We start from the raw sequence: 2,500 nt of genomic DNA, 5'->3' as shown, positions 1-2,500 counted from the left end.
GGGACTTATTCCAGCTGGGTGGAGAACTGGACATCGAGCAGATCGAGAGGAACTGAGGATCATGGGGATTATTATGGGATGGACCTTCAGTAAGTGCAGGAGCACGTTATCGACTCAGGGTGGAGGACGTCACGGCGGATTCCGACAACATGAGAACACACACAACACACACACACACCTAACACGAGAAACACTTGCGCTCAGATGTTCACAAGGATCTTCTCACACACACACACACACACACACACACACACACACACACACACACACACACACACACACACACACACACACACACTCGCGCACACGTTAAAGGGCTTCAGATGTGTAACAGTAGTAATATCAGGTAATTGAGTTCCTCACTGGTGAAAAAAGCTATAGAACTATTTTTGTCTTTTTTACATTGAGTAACTGCAGAAGTAAATGTACTTATTTCTCTGAATAAACAGCGTTTGAATGGGTTTGTAAGAGCGCTTCTGCGTGACTGATGCCCCTCCCTCAAATATACGAGTGTGTGGCATTATATTCCTGATATTTATGAAAATACCATAATGTGAATAAATCACATTACTGTAATGCTAATGTGCTTTTTGCATTTTATTCAATCTGGGCTTTCTTTTTTACAACACATCAAAGGTCAGAACTGAAGTGTCCTTGATGATGGATGATTTTCATTACTTTATTACATTAATGTGCTTAAATATCATGAAAATAATGTCAGTGTAATTTATCCTAATGCTCTCAGGGTTTGTAATATTTCTGTCTTTTGATATTGGGATGAAATATGACTGTTCACACACTCACTGTCACAAACACTCACACACTTGCTGTCACACACTCACTGTCACAACACACACACACACTCACTGTATTTTAGGAATATGTACCAGAATAGAAAGTAATGTCCTCACATCACTCAAGTGGCAGTTCTGCACAAATACAGTGATTTCCTGTTGAGCTGAGAGCACTTCCTGTGAGGGGCTTGAGTGTCTCACTGAGGTCCTGTAGACGTGACGAGACCATCATGCCGTTATTTCCACAGTGAGCTCTGATCTCAGCAGGAAACACTGATCAAACACACAGGAAGTTCATCATCGCTTTGTTTAACTTCACTCAAGGTCTCTGGCTTTTGTTGCTATGAAGACCTGTCTGTCTGTGTCGGCAACACAGGTGTGTGTGTGTGTGTGTGTGTGTGTGAGAGATAGAAACAAAGTGTGTGTGTGTGTGTGTGTGTGTGTGTGTGTGTGTGTGTGTGTGTGTGTGTGTGTGTGTGTGTGTGTGTGTGTGTGTGTGTGTGTGAGAGATAGAAACAAAGTGTGTGTGTGTGTGTGTGTGTGTGTGTGTGGTGTGTGTGTGAGAGATAAAAAAGAAAGTGTGTGTGTGTGAGAGATTGAAACAAAGTGTGTGTGTGTGTGTGTGTGTGTGTGTGTGTGTGTGTGTGTGTGTGTGTGTGTGTGTGTGTGTGTGTGTGTGTGTGTGAGAGATAGAAACAAAGTGTGTGTGTGTGTGTGTGAGAGAGATAGAAAGAAAGAGTGTGTGTGTGTGTGTGTGTGAGAGATAGAAAGAAAGAGTGTGTGTGTGTGTGTGTGTGTGTGTGTGTGTGTGTGTGTGTGTGTGTGTGTGTGTGTTTAAGCGTGCACGGCAACCACCCAGTAGAGCATTACAATAGTCTAGCCTTGATGTCATGAACGCATGAACTAGTTGTTCCGCATTTGTCAATGAGTGACTGTGTGTGTGTGAGAGAGAGAGAGTGTGTATCTGTGAGTGTGTGTGTGTGTGTGTGAGTATGATTGTGTGACCTCTGACCCAGTTTGACCTCAGATCTGCTCTATGTTTGTTCTCCAGTTTCTCCCGGCACAGATTTCCAGTTATTGTCCTGAATGAAGAACAAACATCAGAGCACATAAACACACTTCCGTGTCACACTTTCCTGAGAGGAAAAGCAAACATCGACTACAAAACAAGTTATTAATATTTCATTGGTTCTCTCTTGTTTTTGCATGTGTTCATAATTTCTGGGGGGAAAAAAAACAATTTGGGCGAAGTTGTCAGTTTTGGACCGAATCTGATGATTTAAATTCAAAACAAGCACTGAATGAAGATTATCAGCCATGAAAAAAATTGAGAAAATAAAATATAATTGTGTTAGAAACACTTAATTCTTTTATTTTTTATTATTTATATCAGATAATGAAGTATAACAGCCCTGACTGGACGTTCAGTGTGATTCTACATCAGCGATCACTGGAGTCTCTTCAGTGGATGGTCAGTGATGATGTCAGTGAGGATGTCAGTGTTCGGTCAGTGATGATGTCAGTGATGATGTCAGTGAGGATGTCAGTGTTCGGTCAGTGATGATGTCAGTGTTCTGTCAGTGATGATGTCAGTGATGATGTCAGTGTTCGGTCAGTGATGACGTCAGTGTTCGGTCAGTGATGATGTCAGTGTTCGGTCAGTGATGACGTCAGTGATGATGTCAGTGATGATGTCAGTGTTCGGT

The 2,500-nt window shown here is 42.1% G+C and overlaps 2 protein-coding genes across 6 annotated transcripts in view; one reads left to right on the top strand and one right to left on the bottom strand.

Annotated features, from left to right (window-relative positions):
• The window catches only part of fam53b (family with sequence similarity 53 member B), a 26,115-nt gene extending 25,894 nt beyond the window's left edge, over nucleotides 1–221 (top strand). For all 4 annotated transcript variants that reach the window (XM_077194079.1, XM_077194077.1, XM_077194080.1 and 1 more), the window contains exon 5: nucleotides 1–221. This exon is cut by the window's left edge. In XM_077194079.1, the coding sequence (XP_077050194.1) occupies nucleotides 1–56 (56 nt within the window). In that variant the 3' untranslated portion in view covers nucleotides 57–221.
• A 1,919-nt stretch (nucleotides 222–2,140) lies between these two features.
• The window catches only part of lhpp (phospholysine phosphohistidine inorganic pyrophosphate phosphatase), a 19,029-nt gene continuing 18,669 nt past the window's right edge, over nucleotides 2,141–2,500 (bottom strand). For both annotated transcript variants that reach the window (XM_077194081.1, XM_077194082.1), the window contains one exon: nucleotides 2,141–2,500. This exon is cut by the window's right edge. The gene's annotated coding sequence lies outside the window, so the exon portion shown is untranslated.

The sequence above is a fragment of the Siphateles boraxobius genome, unplaced genomic scaffold (genome assembly GCF_051911475.1).
Source record: "Siphateles boraxobius isolate OS27281-9 unplaced genomic scaffold, OSU_SipBor_1 310, whole genome shotgun sequence".
Taxonomy (NCBI): Eukaryota; Metazoa; Chordata; class Actinopteri; order Cypriniformes; family Leuciscidae; genus Siphateles; species Siphateles boraxobius.
This window is presented reverse-complemented; position numbering and strand designations above follow the sequence as displayed.